Source organism: Pisolithus orientalis (assembly GCF_024613125.1).
Source record: "Pisolithus orientalis strain OTSU chromosome Unknown F5J12scaffold_1, whole genome shotgun sequence".
Taxonomy (NCBI): Eukaryota; Fungi; Basidiomycota; class Agaricomycetes; order Boletales; family Pisolithaceae; genus Pisolithus; species Pisolithus orientalis.
The window spans coordinates 2,226,139-2,241,334 of record NW_026260782.1 but is presented as its reverse complement, the minus strand read 5'-3'; the positions used below and the strand labels follow the sequence as shown (position 1 = coordinate 2,241,334).

At 46.8% G+C, this 15,196-nt stretch overlaps 2 protein-coding genes across 2 annotated transcripts; both read right to left on the bottom strand.

Moving 5' to 3' along the window:
• Positions 1–4,443: 4,443 nt before the first annotated feature.
• Positions 4,444–5,417, bottom strand: F5J12DRAFT_710190 (GTP-binding protein; the record flags this gene model as incomplete). Its single annotated transcript, XM_051740630.1, has 5 exons — positions 4,444–4,586; positions 4,637–4,834; positions 4,891–4,973; positions 5,025–5,209; positions 5,313–5,417. Coding segments are annotated over 5 exons (714 nt in total), but the record flags the coding sequence as incomplete, so codon positions are not given.
• Positions 5,418–13,880: 8,463 nt separating this feature from the next.
• F5J12DRAFT_887437 (uncharacterized protein) lies at positions 13,881–14,993 on the bottom strand (the record flags this gene model as incomplete). Its single annotated transcript, XM_051747191.1, has 5 exons — positions 13,881–13,931; positions 13,997–14,136; positions 14,184–14,387; positions 14,457–14,730; positions 14,790–14,993. The coding sequence occupies 5 exons, from the start codon at positions 14,991–14,993 to the stop codon at positions 13,881–13,883; spliced, it is 873 nt and encodes a 290-aa protein (XP_051606089.1).
• Positions 14,994–15,196: the final 203 nt, after the last annotated feature.

The window sequence follows — 15,196 nt, the reverse complement described above, 5'->3', positions numbered from 1 at the left end:
TGGTGGCTCCATGCTGACCATGTTTACTGCCATCCTTGTGCACATGTATTGATAGGGAGTGAGTGGAATCATGGCAGGTGGTAGTGAGCATGCTGACCATGTTTTCTCCCAACCTTGTGGACTTGGGTTGATAGGGAGTGAGTGGAGTCATGGCAGTTGGTGGATGCATGCTGACCATATGTGTTCCCACCTATGTGGACATGGGTTGACAGCAAGTGAGTGGCATTGTGGCAGGTGGTTGTAGATGCATGCTGACTATGTTGTATCCATGTTCACATGGGTTAACAGCAAGTTAGTGAAGTCATGGCAGGTGGTAGTGGATGCATACTGACCATGTTTGTTCCCACCCATATGGACTTGGGTTGATAGTCTGTAAGTGGAGTCATAACTGTGGTTGTAGATGCATACTGACCATATTTGCTCCCACTTTGGGTTGATAGCCAGTGAGTGGGATCATAGCAGGTGGTGAATGTATGCTTACTATATTTGCTCCCATCCATGTGGACATGAATCAACAGCAAGTGAGTAGAGTTGTGGCAGATGGTGATGGATGCACATTGACCATATCTGTTCTCATCTTGGGTTGACAGCCAGTGAGTGGAGTCATGGTAGGTGGTGAATATTTGCTGACATGTTTGCTCCCACCCTTGTGCGCATGGGATGATAGCAAGTGAGTGGTGTCATGACAGGTGGTGGTAGATCCATGCTGACCATGTCAAATCCCACCCTTGTGGATATGGGTTAATAGCTGGTGGGTGGAGTTGTGGCAAGTGTGATAGATGCATGTTGACCATGGTGTTTGCACCCATCTTTGATTGATAGCCAGTGAGTAGAGTCATGGCAGGTATTGGAGGATATGTCACCATTGTTACTAAAATGTTCTGGGTTTGGCTTGATAGGAGGTATGTTTTTTTGTGCACAACTAAGGGTGTTTTAAAACCTTGTATAGTTTGTGAGTGCATTTTGTGCATACTTGCAGAAGGTGCCAATGACCTACTTTCAGGATGTAAGTGCCCCCTTATGGAGTTGGCTCTCAACCTTATCCTTCTCCATGCAACCATCAGCATGTCAGTTCCTCTCAAATTGAGTTGTTGCTCCCCCTAATTACTTTTTACAGCATGTATGAGTGCTCAATTCAATATTGGTAGAGTTACCAATGATATTTGTAGATGGTTTGTATCTATGTTTCTCACCAATGTTGAAGTCATGACAGCCATGACATATTTCAGGTGGTGAGTTTCATTATCTCTTTGGTTGTCATTCATTCTACAAATACCACAACTACCATTGCCACAGCTTCATATTCCACACCAATCAGCTTCTTTCACAATGCCTACACTGTCAGCATCCTTGCAATCTCCAATGAGATATATTATGGAACATGGCATTGGTGAGTTATGTTTTCCTTCTCTCTTTAAGACATGTACTCATCATTGCAGGATCTATTTTGGTGTTTGAGTATTTGTACTTCTTGTTGCAAGTCAATCAGGGAAGTCATCATAATGTTAAAAAATACTTGACTTTGGCTGTCAAGGAGTAATGGATGTAAGGTGTCCAAGCTAGAGTTATTCATCTTATTGAAGTGGCTCTTGAAGAACATGGTGATAATGTAGAGGCTTTATGTCCCATACTTGTTGGTATTGCACAGGCCAATCAGATGTGTAAGCTATGGCTTCTTTGTGGGTTTGACATGCTCAACTGGTACTTTTCAGCAAAGAAGCTGTTGAAATAGGGGAAATATTTAAATGTCTGGTTTATCAAGTGCTTGTATTGTCAATCCATTTGTTCCATTCCATGATGCATCCTCACACCTGCTGGATTAGTGTTACAGATGATCTCTTTCAAAATGCTAGTGCATCCATCTGCCTTGAAGGACTTCAGTGGTTGAGGGTGTGTTGCAAAAGATGCATCTCTTTTGTTGATCCATCATGTGCTCTTTGTTATATATATCAACCACAGCTACATGCATCCATGTCCATATGAACTTTATTTGCCTCCCCTCACCAATTTGTTTGCTGAGAACATCTGAGAATCAGTGCTTCATAAACATCAGTATTATCCACTTACACATGCAATGGTCCCTGATGACTTTGATAATAGCTTTGCACAAACCATCCACATCACCATTATTGTCAAGAAAAACTGTGGTGACAGCTTTGGAAATTGAAGTCTGTATATTAGAGCTTTTTGTATTCCTCCACAGCCAGTGGCAATGCCTCCTCCCACAGATAGTGTCCTTGCTGCATTAAAAAGTAACAATGCTCAGCAACAAGCAAGCATCCTAGAAGAGTGAGTGAACCTTTCACAGAGGATAACAAATCCATACCAATGGCATGTTCAGCTATGGACTGGACAGTTGGGAACTTCTCCAACAAAGTGACATCCCCAGGTAAAGGTGGCATTGGGATATCAGCATCCACTTCAAATTTGGACTGTGATTGTACATGTTTGCCTTTGACAAAGGAAGATAGCAACTGAGCACTTACAAACTAAAATTTTTGATGGCATAGATGTCAGAAATACAACCACATCATGAATAGGAAATCAAGGTGGCTTCTGGCCCTGTGAGTATGCCTACCTCCTGAGGTCACACCAAGAGTGCAATAGACAATGGTAATCAGACTGTGCACTGAATCAGCCATGCAATCACTCACATTCTGTTATAGTGGCATCAGGAGAGAAAGTCAGTAGATATCCAGGCAACATGCCCAAGTCACTTACAAGCTATGGGTGAAGTGAGACAAGAAGGAAAGGAGTGAAAGTAATGAGGAAGGTTCCAACATCTCCATCTCTCTAAGTTTGCTCACATTCTGCAATATTATCAACATGATGAATAGAAGTGATTGGTCACCAGAGATCCAGCTAAACATGCCAGGAAATCATGTACCTGCTGCAAGTGAGGCCATTCAACAGTCATCCAGCCAAATATGCCATGACATTACTTACCCACTGTTGTACCACCAACATGAAGAGTACACATGAGGCCATTCAGCACATATGTATGTAGCTGAAGACATCAAGAGATCACTCACATCCTGTCATACCACCAATGTAAAGATTGCAAGTGGGGCCATTCAGGAGTGATCCAGCCAAAGATAATGTTAAATAACTCACATCCTGTCATGCCACCAACATGGAGAGTAGAAGTGATGCTATTCAACAGAGATCCAGCTAAACATCATGAAATCACTCACCTCCTGCCATGCCACCAACATCAAGAGTGCAAGTGAAGCCATTGAATAGACATCCAACTAAATATATCATTAAATCACTCACATCCTGTCATGCAACCAACATGAAGAGTGCAAGTGAGGTCATTGAGCATACATCCAGTTAAATAATAATAATCCATGAAATCACTCACCCACTATCATGCCACCAACATGAAGAGTGCAAGTAGCACCATTCAGCAGAGATCTAGCTTGTCATTACACCAATATAAAGAGTACAAGTTATGTCATTCATCAGATACCCAACTAAACATGCCATGAAATCACTCACCCCCTATCATGCCACCAACACAAAGAGCACAAGTGGCACAATTCAGCAGGGAGTGAGAACCAGCTAAATATGTCATGGAATTACTCACCCACTGTCATATCACCAAGTGAGGTCCTTCATCAGACATCCAGCTAAACATGCAATGAAATCACTCACCCCCTGTCATGCCACCAATATGAAGGGTGCAAGTGAGGCCAGTCAGCAGACACCCAGCTAAAGATGTCATGGAATCACTCACATCCTGTCATGCCACCAACATGAAGAATGCAAGTGAGGCCATTCAGTAGACATCCAGCCAAACATGCCATGAAATCACTCACATACTGTTATGCCACCAACATGAAGAGTAGGGTGAGGTTATTCAGTGAACATCCAGTTACATATGCATATATCATGAAATCACTCACCCCCTGTCAAGCCACCAGGGGGAGGAGTACAAGTGAGGCCATTCAGCATGCATCCAGCTGAATATACCATGAAATCATTCACCTCCTGCCATGCAACCAACAGAAGAGTGCAAGTGACACCATTCAGCAGAGGTCCAGTCAAATATGAATATGCAATGAAATCACTCACCCCCTGTCATGCCACCAACATGAAGAGCAAGCAGTGCCAATCAGCAGACATCCAGTCAAACCAGCCATGATACTGCTTACATACTGTCACACAACCAATGCAAGTGAGTCCAGTCAGTTAATTCAATATGCCATATGGTTACTCACATCCTGGTAATAAGTGTAAGTAACAACAGAATAGGAGTATTATTGACCCTTTATGTTGGAAGAATTTGGGAACTCACCATACAATTTGGAAACCAGCTCAGCAGAGAATATTCAAGCCTTTTCACATCCAGTTCAAGGCTGCCCATAAGTCCTAACTGTATTTGTCATCTCAAAGTCCTTCAGAACTCATCAGTATCTATCCTACCATATAATTGCTTACTTACTTCTGTACAGCATACACAACACACAGTGCAATGCTTGACTGTTGTGTTGATATAAGCAACTTTTGTAAACCTTCCTCATTCAAAACATCTGCTGTGCATTTCATCAAAGCACTGGAGTCTGCATTTTCTTGATGCATATCTGCCCCAAGGAGTTTCTAGCAGCCCATCCCTAAGTGAAGAAATGCCCACTCTGAAGTGACAAATATCCTCTAGGTGGAAATTTGCACTTATCAAGCTCATTTTTTATATGTGCAAGCCACTTTTCCAACAATCCCCTTTCCTTTTCAGAAACCTTTTCCTGTGTCACTTCTATGCCTTCATCTTCAAGTTCTTGAATGGCATCAATGTTCAAAGCATCCACTTTTGTCAACAATACTATCACAGGAACTAAGCCAACTCTCAGTTACATGGCAGCTATATCTGGTCTGACCAAGAATACTTACCATATCCTGTGTCACACTCATTGAAGAATTTCTCCTCAGCAGCAATTACTGTCCTGCAGCTCTCAGTCATAGGGATGCAGTACCTAAATTGATCTGTCACCTCAGTCTGAAGCCACTCACAATGCAGTCCTTACCAGATAGCATGGATATGCTTATTCACACTCCTTGCCATGGCTGCATGGTCAACTACAAAGTTCTTCATCTGGTCAAACTGCTGTGCAGTTCCCACTTTGAACCCACAGGAGTCATGGAATACAAAACCTGGGTTTCCCTGAAAAACTAGCTCATGCTCAATACTATGGTAGCCACACTGGAAGCACTGAGCATCAATACAAATGTCCAGTTAAAATGGCAACTTACTGTCGAAGTGCCTCACAGAATGATATCCTTAATCTGAAAATCATTAGAAATGTATCACCAACCTGATGGGACTTTACCTTGTTTCCTTTCCCATCAAAAACTTCCAGCATATCTATATCAGATTTCAAGACCTTTTGGAGGATGGTGGTTTTGCCTGCATTTGCTCTGTGTCAAGTCTGGGCCTACTCTGACCAACTCTGATGCTAGGCAAGGGCTGGGGAGAGGTTCAGAAGGAAGTCTGACAGAAAGAACTGAACTCCAACTGGTGAAGTGTTGGCAGGAATGAAGTCCACTGAGATAAAGGTGGAGCAGAGTGAGGGCATTGTGTTTAGCTTGTGTGCTACCCCCTTGCATGATCTCAGCCCTCATATTTCAGAGGTGTTGGAGTTTATCACCTTTACCTTAGTTGTGGTTCACTGAGCACAGCATTATGTAATCCAAAAGCGGACACTTAGCAGTTTATTTTTTCCTTACTGCACCTCAGCTTCAACCAACTTGAAGTCTGAGGTGGGACTCCTTCCATTCATTATATTGGAACACTTACTTACCTACCTACAGTATATTCCTCTCCATAGGTAGTTCATTGTTTAAGCTTCAACCAACTTGAAGTCTGAGTATATTCCTCTCCATAGACTTGACAATCCTGCAGCACATTGTGAGGAATCCACATTCCCTGGACGCATAAGCCCCTATCATTAACCATTCTGTGACTACTGTTATGTCCACTCCCCTCTCGCATTCACCGTTGTTCATGCGCTACCTTCCCACGCCCTCACTCCCTCTCGCGCAATGCTATACCCACAGCTGCTGTGCTCCAGTTGTTGTTTTTCCTCGGACTCTTTCTCTTATCACGGTCTCTATTCCTTTAGTGCTTGTAGTATACCCTCGGCCTCTGTTTTGGCCTGTCTTCTGTGTATGCACTGTCGTGCAGCTTTCCCTTACTGTACCCTGTCTTACTTAGGTTCTGGGTTTGTCTGGACTATAAAGCCCTGTACTTAGGTACAGAATGATACCTTTTGGCACTCAGAAGGTCACCACAAGTTTCCTTTACACTTTGTCTATACTGCACGTCTCACATTCTGCTGTGCACGAACTACATATACCACTTGCACTGCTCACATCGCCAGTACTATTCCGCAGACCACGCTGCACATGTCACGAACCACTACTGCTACAAAGCACCAGGTCTCACCTTCTAGTCTTGACAGTCCAGAATCCCTTGAGACAAGCAATTCGTTCCCTTCATTTTTTTATTGTTGTTATCTAAGCCATCTAGCTCGTATTATACAGCTACTTGGACTTTTCCTACAACTGGAGCCCACCGTGAGGGATTCTGCTGTTGCTTCCAGAAGGTTGCTCAGGTGCACCACCAAACACACCAAACTAGAAAATTTATGCCTGCACTTTCGCAATCTCAACCTGTCAGAAGACTCTGACATTTTCCACCCTGTTTCACCCGTAACACTGGATCATGCGCAATTACCTGCTGACATTCCATGGGTACTACCCACGATCACTCCTCCTGATATCTCAGCAGATCAGATATCTGCCGCATCAGATCACCTAGATCTCACTGCCCCTGATTTTCCCAGTGGCTTTATCCACTCGACTCCCTGAAGGCCCAAAACCCTGCCATCACCTTTAACACCTGTCACATCATCTGATTCACCATCACCAACACCCTCTTTTTCCTGTCTCTTTGATGCCTCCGAATCTATACCCAGACTCTCAGTTCCATCCACCACACTGCCATGACCACTCACTCAGTCGCAGACCACCCATCAGCCAATTAGTAACCCACCAACGCTTCTGCCAGCTCGCTCATGCACTATACCAACTGCTTCGCACCCGCAACCAATACCCGTTCCATCCATTACCAATCCAGCACCACCACCACAGGTTAACCCACCAATGGCTAATCCTCAGTTTCAGATGCCGCTCTGCGGAACACAAAACTCACCTAAATTTAGTGGAGATTCTCCCATGCAGCTTCCGCACTACCTCGAAGACATCAACTTCCTTGGTACTCTCGCTGCTCTTGATGACTGTGGCAAGATCAGAGCTGCAATCTGCTATGCTGACCTCGAAGAAGCCAAGGTCTGGCAAATGCTCCCAGAAGCCGCTCCCACAGCCGATGACTGGGATGCCTTCGTAGTAGCTGTTAAGGGTTTGTACCCTGGCTGCGAGGGTGACGACTGCTACTGCCATGCAGACTTGCAGTACCTTGTCGAAGAATATCAGTCCAAGCCTATGTGGAACCAGGATGACCTCGGAGAATACCAGCGGAAATTCGCTAAGATTTCTGCCCTGCTCATTAAAACTAAAAAGCTTGCAGAGACAGAACGGGATTCCATGTTCCTGAATGGCTTCCCGAGGGCCATCACAGATCATATTCGTCATCGACTCTCTATAGTTCGCACCAACCTCCACCCTGATGATCCATACCCACTTGCAGAAGTCGTCAAAGCTGCCAAGTTCCTTCTGACAGGATCCACTCTTCATAGCATGGTACTGACAATGGGTACCGCAGCCTCGCCAGCTGCACCTCCCTCGTTGGCTTACATGCTGCAGGTGCCACCTGCTAGTACTGTTGTTAAACAGGAATGCAACTTCCAGATGCAGCCTCCACCACAGCAACGCAGACCCAGCTGCGGCTTCTGTGCAGACCCCAACCACTGGACAAGGATGTGTGTGCTCATTGAAGTTTATATCCATGCTGGTAAGATCACGAGAGGTACAGACAACTGTCTCTATCTGGCAGACAGGAGCCGAATCCCATGTTTCCCTGAATGTAACTCACTGAGAGAGGCTGTTGACCATGTCATGGCTGACAGAGACCAGGCCAGCACGTGTGCTGTGACTCCTGCTGCTCCGTGCAAGGCACCGCTAACCTCTTCTGCATTGCTCATCCTGAAATTGACATGCAGTTGGAAATCCTGCCTTCTGCCTTCTTAAACACTGTCCAAGATGCTGATGAACCTGTTGCAGACTTAGCCGACCCTGACTTCCAAGCATATGTCGCTCAAGCTTGGGCTACCTACCAAGCGGATAAAGGTAACAAGGGAGCAGTCATTCCCTGCAGAAAGAAAGCCTGCTTCGACGGAGTTGAAATCACAGCTCAACCTGTGGCATGTCCTGCCAACCCTCCACAAGTCGACCCACGTGCAGCCACTGTTGAAGAGGAAATCATTTCCCCTGGTGTTCAAAGTTCACATGCCGCTTGCCAGGCATCCAATCCCTCTACACCTGCAGCAACGTCCACCACTATGAAACCATATGTTCCTCCAACTAGTCCAGCTCCAACGCCTGCGTGCAAGGTTCCTGTTCCTGCGGCAGTTGTTCCGTTGCAGACACTGTACCCAGCATCTCGCAATCAAAACCAGTATCGTTACTCATTCCCACTCGAAGACAAAGCCATGCCCAAGCATATTGTGGAGCGCATACTTGAAACCAGCATTGCCATGCCAGTCAAAGAATTATTTGCAGTAGCCCCAGAGTTTCACAAACAGTTCAGAGACATCACCATGGCAAAACATGTCACCACAAATGAGATTGAGGTAGTTCATAGCAACAATGAAGAAGGAGTACAAGTGAATGAACTGACCAGCTGTGATCCTCAAAGAACCGCATGTGAATATGGAGACCATGTTATCTGCAGTGATGATGGCTCCATTGTAGCTCACCACACTCTGCTGCTCTGCTGCATCGAAGCCAAGGTCCCCGGGACCGATGTCACAATCAACTGCGTACTAGATTCTGGTTCAGAAATTGTCACCATGCCCAGGCATGTTTGGGAAAAGATCGGGCCTCCATTGCGCTGCGATCATCTCATGACTATGACATCTGCTAACATGTCTAAAGACACTACTGTAGGTGTACTAGAGAACCTGAAACTCGACTTCAGCACCGGGCCAGTCATGCTACAGGTTCAAGTAATTGAACATGCCAACTTTGACATGCTCCTTGGATGTCCATTCATTTGCCTTATGAGTGTGGTAACAAATGATTATCCCGATGGCAGACAGTGGATCACTCTCCAAGACCCAAACAATGGCTGTGAGTACACTGTGCCCATGTGCCTGTGGCATGAGGGCTGTCCACACTGCAAATGTGGCAAGCACTGCCGTAGTCACCAGAGTATAGTTGAATGGGGTTTTTGAATATCAATGATCCACCAAGCAGTTGGGGAGAGCCTACTAAAACATCCTGTTTCCTATTTAGCTGCTGTTATCTGTTCCTCAGTCCTACAGTATCATCACTAGCTTTCACTTCTACAAACTTCCCTTTGCCCATGGCAATCATACCGTGGAACATACCCACTGGAATACCCTTGCCTGCTTTTGCTTTCCTCTCTTCCACTCAGACAATACTAAACCCCTCTGCTATAGCTGCATTCGGCAGCATTTATCAACTAGACCCTGAAGTTCGCACTCTCGTTTACAAGCCAGTTGCCAAGAAGGTTCAGATGGTACCTGCCCTGATGGCAGAAGAATACCGCATCGTGTGCAGCCTGCCTGACAACCCGCTCACTGGTCTCCAACCACTTCCAACCCATCCACCAGACTTCGCTCCAGGCATCTGCTTCACTGCTGAACGGGCCACAGAACTTGACCTCAATCCTGCAGATTGGCTTTGGCCAGAAGAACTTAAACTCATAACTTGGCTCGTTTCGGTCCATGAGCTTGCATTTGCTTGGGACATTACAGAGCGCAGACACCTAGATGAATGCTATTTTCTGCCAGTAAAGATTCCTACAATTCTGCACATGCCTTGGGTCCAATGCAATATCCCTATCCCGAACATGATACATGCCCAAGTCATAGACATGATTAAAGATCGCATCAAGTCCGGCATGTATGAACCTTCTACAGCGGCTTACCGCTCCCACTGGTTCTGCGTAGTAAAGAAAGACGGAAAGTCTCTTCGCCTTGTGCATGACTTACAGCCCCTGAATGCAGTGACCATCCGCAATGTGTCCATTCTGCCCTTTGTAGAACATCTCGCAGAATCCTTTGCCAGGTACGCAGTATATGTGATGATGGACCTCTACTCCAGGTATGACCAGTGTGCACTTCACATGGATTCCCACAACCTCACCACTTTCAGTACCCCACTTGGGCCGCACCAGCTTACTACCCTGCTGCAAGGTCATGCGAACGCAGTCCAGGTATACCAGGGAGATACTGCATTTGTTCTCCAGGATGAGATCCCACATCATACCTTGCCCTTCATAGATGACGTCCCCGTAAAATCCGAGACCACCTGCTATCAGCATGCAGACGGGTCCTATGAGACTATCCCAGAGAATCCTGGGATTCGGAAATTTATCTGGAACCACTGTATAGTCATTAACTGTATCCTTCAGTGTTTGCAGAATGTCGGAGCCACCGTCTTGGCAAAAAAGTTTGTACTAGCTGCTCCATCTGCAGTGATTGTTGGCCACAAGTGCACCTTTGAAGGTCACATTCCTGAAGAAAGCAAAGTGCAGAAGATCTGCGACTGGCCTGAGTGCCGCAACCTGACTCAGGTTCACACTTTCCTTGGTGTCTGCAGTGTGCTACACATCTTCATCAAAGACTTCGCCAAGATTGCATGGCCACTAGTCGCGCTCACACAGAAAGATGTACCATTCACATGGGACGAGCTGCAATGTGCTGCCATGCAACGACTCAAGGATGAAATTGTAAAGTCCCCCACACTCCAAAGAATTGACTACGAGTGCAGTCGTGAAGTAATTCTAGCAGTAGACACATTGGTCATCGCAGTTGGCTACATCCTCTACCAGCTCGGCAAAGATGGCAGACGGTACCCGAGTTGCTTTGGATCCATCACCCTCAACGAAGTGGAAAGCCATTACTCCCAGGCCAAGCTTGAGTTGTACAGTCTCTTCCGTGCAGTATGCATATACATCTTTGGTCTCACTAACTTCACTGTGGAGGTAGATATGAAGTATATTAAGGGCATGATAAATAACCCAGATCTGCAGCCTAACACGACGATCAATTGCTGGATCGCTGGTGTCCTCCTTTTCTCGTTCAAACTCATCCACATTCCCGCAGACAGGCATGCTGGCCCTGATGGCTTATCCTGCTGTCCATGGTCAGAGCTCGACCCGCCCGAGGACAATGACCATGAGGATTGGCTAGACCGTTTTTACTCTTTCTCTACACAGGTTGTCAACGACCACCCACCTCCTATGTCACTTTCCAATGAAGATCACCATTCCCTACCGCCACCTGCTTACCATCAGGCAAGCCTCCCACTGCCTGCATCCTTCTATTTTGCATTCTCTATGACTGCTGATGCTAATAACCCTTCCGATACCCCTGAAAACCCTGCCATTCTGTGATCCATGAAGGCTCGGGCATGCGAAGCAAAGATAGAAATGATCTGTGCATTCCTTGCGACCCACAAGCGACCACCTGACCTTACTGATGCGCAGTACTCATCTTTCTTCAACTCAGCTGGCCACTTCTTCCTCCTAGATGGAAGTCTATGGCGTAGAGAACTGCATGGACAGCACCAGCTAGTTGTTGATGAATCCAAGCAGTATCATCTCATCAAAGAAGCGCATGATGACCTCGGACACAAGGGTGTGTTCATGGTCTGCATGCACCTTCTCCTTCGCTTCTGGTGGCCTCTTCTTGTCGAAGATGTGAAGTGGTATGTCCACACTTGTCATGAATGCCAGATCTGCCAGACACAGAAGCTTCATATCCCCCCCGCTGTACCCATGATAGGGTGCCTGTTTCATAAAGCTCACATTGACACGATGCTGATGCCCAAAGCCAGTGGCTACCGCTACATAGTACAGGCTCATTGCACGCTCACCTCTTATCCTGAATGGCATATGTTGCACACAGAAAATAGTACCATGCTTGCATCCTTCATCTTTGAGGATGTCCTATGCTGCTGGGGTCTGCTCACCGAGATTGTCACTGACAATGGTCCCACGTTCATCCAAGCCTTAGATGCCCTAGCTGTGCAATATCATATCCGCCACATCTGTATCTCTCCTTACAACTCTCAGGCTAATGGCATTGTAGAGTGTTGCCACTATGATGTTTGCAAGGCTATCATGAAGAGCTGTGAGAATGATGATCACTGCTGGCACACCGTTGTGCATTCTGTCTTCTGGGCCGAGTGGGTCACCATTTTGAAATCCATGGGTCTATCCCCTTATTTCATGGTACATGGTGTCAAACTGCTGTTCCCATTCAACCTTGCCAAGGCTACTTTCCTTTTACCCCTGTCCCGTGATGATGCGACACCACTGACTACCACAGAACTGATAGCTTGGCAAGCACACCAGTTACAGAAGCATCAGGATGACTTAGACCAGGTCCACAGCAATGTCCTCCGTGCATGCTTCCAGTCTATCCAGCAGTTCAAAACCGCCTTTCAGCATCGCATTAAAGACCATAACTTTGCTCCTGGCACTCTTGTGCTTGTTCGCAACTCCTGCATAGAGAAAGAGCTGAACCAGAAGACAAAGCCACAGTACACTGGTCCCATGGTTGTCCTTCATTGGACCACTGGGGGTTCATACCTGCTGGCTGAGCTGGATGGCTCCATCTCCAAACTCTGCTTTGCTGCATTCCGCTTACTTCCCTACCACCCGTGGTCCCAGACCTGTGCAACTGTGACTTGCATTACTGGGTTGGATGATGAGGAGCTAGACCACCTGCTTGAGGAAGCTGAGGATGACCCCACTGATGATGATGTGGAGGCTTTTTCCACGAACAGCTGACTATCTGTCTCTTCCAGTATCCACAGTTTGTCCATCACACTATTCCCCTGTACCCTCTTCTCCCACGATACCCATACCTCTTTCCGTGGCCTCGCCTGCCTCCCCACGGCTTCTTCTACTACACTTGTTCCTTCTCCCATGCTGACTGGGGACAGTCAGCATTCAAAGTCCCCTGCAGGGGTGACCAGCATACCACTTGATCCACCCGATATCAGACATAGTTCATTTCCTTTTATCTGTTTTACCCCAGGTTTCGTCCAGAGACCTCTATTCCACCCCAGGTTTCATCCAGTGATTCTACTGATAGCTAGTCCCCGCTCAAAAAACATAAAAACCGCTTACAAAAAGTCCAAAACCGTCCAGAAAAATAACAAAACACTGAATAAGTATATAGCCAAAACAATGTCTCTCCTATCTCTCTTACTAGTCTTGCTGATACCGTCTTCGGCCACTCTATACTGCATATACTTGCAACCACCCTGCACATTTCCTCTTCGATCGCACAGTCAGCGTGCACCCCTTGATTTATTTTTCTTTCAATTCTCCTTCCATCTCCTTACAATTGATACACAAAGACCATCCCAGCTACCCAATAAACAGTCCCTTCACTTCCTCTTCAAGAATCCATCACATCCTACCATCAAGATTGTTTCATGAGGACATACCACTGAGAGAAGTTGAAAGTCACACAAAGAAGACAAGTCGGGCGGTACCCCATGCACCATATCTCACCACAGCTGCACTTCCCCATGGCTCATCTTCAAGCATGTCCAGTCATTCGCAACTTCGCACAGAAGCAAGCAAAGCAGTATATTTAGTGCAGTATGCACTGACATGTGGATGGGACAGTACAATAAATCTGAACTAACTATAAACATTCTTATTCCACCCCAATCTTCTCCAGAGCTTCAGCAAGTTGATCGACATGCACCTGCAGGCAAAGGTATGCAGCCTGCGACTCCACGGCCTCAGCGACTGCAACAGGTCGGCCACAACCTTGGCATCGAGCCGGCTACACACTGGTGCTTTCCCCTTCGCATGCGTGTGGCTTTCGACCACCTTGACTTCGTCATCATTGTCATCATCGTCTATGACTCTCTTGGATGAGCTTGCCTTCGCAGTCTTCAAGGCCCATGCTGCTAGCCATTAACTTCACACCTCCTGAGGTGGGGTTGTTACTTACTGACCGATGCACCTGCCTGTGCCTTCTTTCCCATGGCCTTTGTCAACTTCTTGCACCCCTGCTTCATTTGCACACAGCCATCGCACGTCTGCCCAACAGGTCTGATGCAGGCTGTCTTCTTCACCATGCACCACGCACATGGGACCTTGTGGAGGATCGAGCCAGGAGGAACGATGATCTTGGGCTTGTCCTTGTCTTCGCTCTCTGTGACAGTCTGCCACAATCGCTTTGGACTTCAGTGTCAATTGTTACCACAACCTTCCATCCATGCACTTGCCTTCTGCACCAGACAGGACACCACCTCTATGTGCAACATCTTCTCTGTTGCTGCAGGCACTGCGACGCTTGCACCTGGCCCTCCAGTCTCCTGCGCGTTCTCATCCCCCATCTGGACATCCTGCTCGGCCCTTGCATGCACTTCGGCCTCCTCCACCGTCCACCGCTTGTAGACATTGTCCACTTCGGCCAGTATAGGCACTTCTGCTGCGTCCACCCTTACCGTGATGCCAAGCTCCTTCCCATGCTCAACCAACGGCATAAGCATAGCCTAGAAATGAATGTGATCAGCCTCTGTGCTACTGTACTGCTGATGCACATTCATCTCACCATCTTCTCCTCCCAGCGTTGCAGCCACATTGTCTTCTCCTCTTGCATTCCTTTGTCATCCTCAGGGAAACACCTTGCTTCAGCCACGAGGATAGCCAATGCAGCTGTGATTTGCTGTTGCAGGTTGGCCTTCTCCGCTTCGACCAGGTCAGGGGTGGCTGTGCATACGAGTTGGGAGAGACGAGGGGCACAGTTAGCTGACATGGTTAGAGCGATGGGGGGATTGATGATAAAGGGGGAAAGAATCAAATCGATGTGAAGGTTTGAGCTGCGCACTAACAATTATATACTTAGTGGCCATGAGGTGCTTATGTCATCGGTCCAGATGCCTATATGCAGCATTCAACGGTGTTCTCGTGTCCCTTGGCTCTATGCTTCCTTCACTTCTATGCAGAACTCACCAGTGT